Source organism: Cariama cristata, unplaced genomic scaffold (assembly GCF_000690535.1).
Source record: "Cariama cristata isolate BGI_N322 unplaced genomic scaffold, ASM69053v1 scaffold31758, whole genome shotgun sequence".
Taxonomy (NCBI): Eukaryota; Metazoa; Chordata; class Aves; order Cariamiformes; family Cariamidae; genus Cariama; species Cariama cristata.
The window spans coordinates 5,816-6,256 of NW_009632175.1; the positions used below are offsets into that span (position 1 = coordinate 5,816).

General features: G+C 66.2%; 1 protein-coding gene across 1 annotated transcript in view; it reads right to left on the reverse strand.

Moving 5' to 3' along the window:
* Positions 1 to 172, reverse strand: part of LOC104166363 (PCTP-like protein) — a gene marked incomplete at its 5' end in the record, with an annotated part of 1,068 nt that extends 896 nt beyond the window's left edge. The window contains 1 exon segment of the mRNA XM_009706253.1: positions 25 to 172. Coding sequence (XP_009704555.1) covers positions 25 to 172 — 148 coding nt within the window.
* Between the last annotated feature and the right edge of the window lie 269 nt (positions 173 to 441).

A 441-nucleotide genomic window follows, 5' to 3' on the forward strand; every position in this document is an offset into this window, starting at 1 on the left:
CCCAGGCCTCCAGCCCCCACTCACCGGCATAGCAGCCTACATCAGCACTGGCAGCCACCCCGGCGATGTCGTGTGTGTCGATGACGTTGGTGTCCTACTCCCGTCGATACTCGATGTCACGCAGCATGTCACACACCGTCTCCACCAGCACGTCTGGGATGTCGATGTGGCCCTGCAGGCAGTACTGATGGCTCAAGACGGGCTCTCCCACCCCACACCCCCCCTCCCTGATGAGGTGCCTGTGGCAGGGGGATCCCCTGTGGCCAGCAAGGCTGAGCACTGCCTCTGGGCTCCCAAAACACCTCGCACCCCAAGGGCAGGGTCTCGGGAGGGCGTAGGGAGGCGGATCCCATCACAGCCCCTCGACTGAGAGAGGAGCTGGGGCCACGCCGGGTCGGTGACACCCTCCTCGGCCTGGCAGGACCGGGACACCGCGGCTGA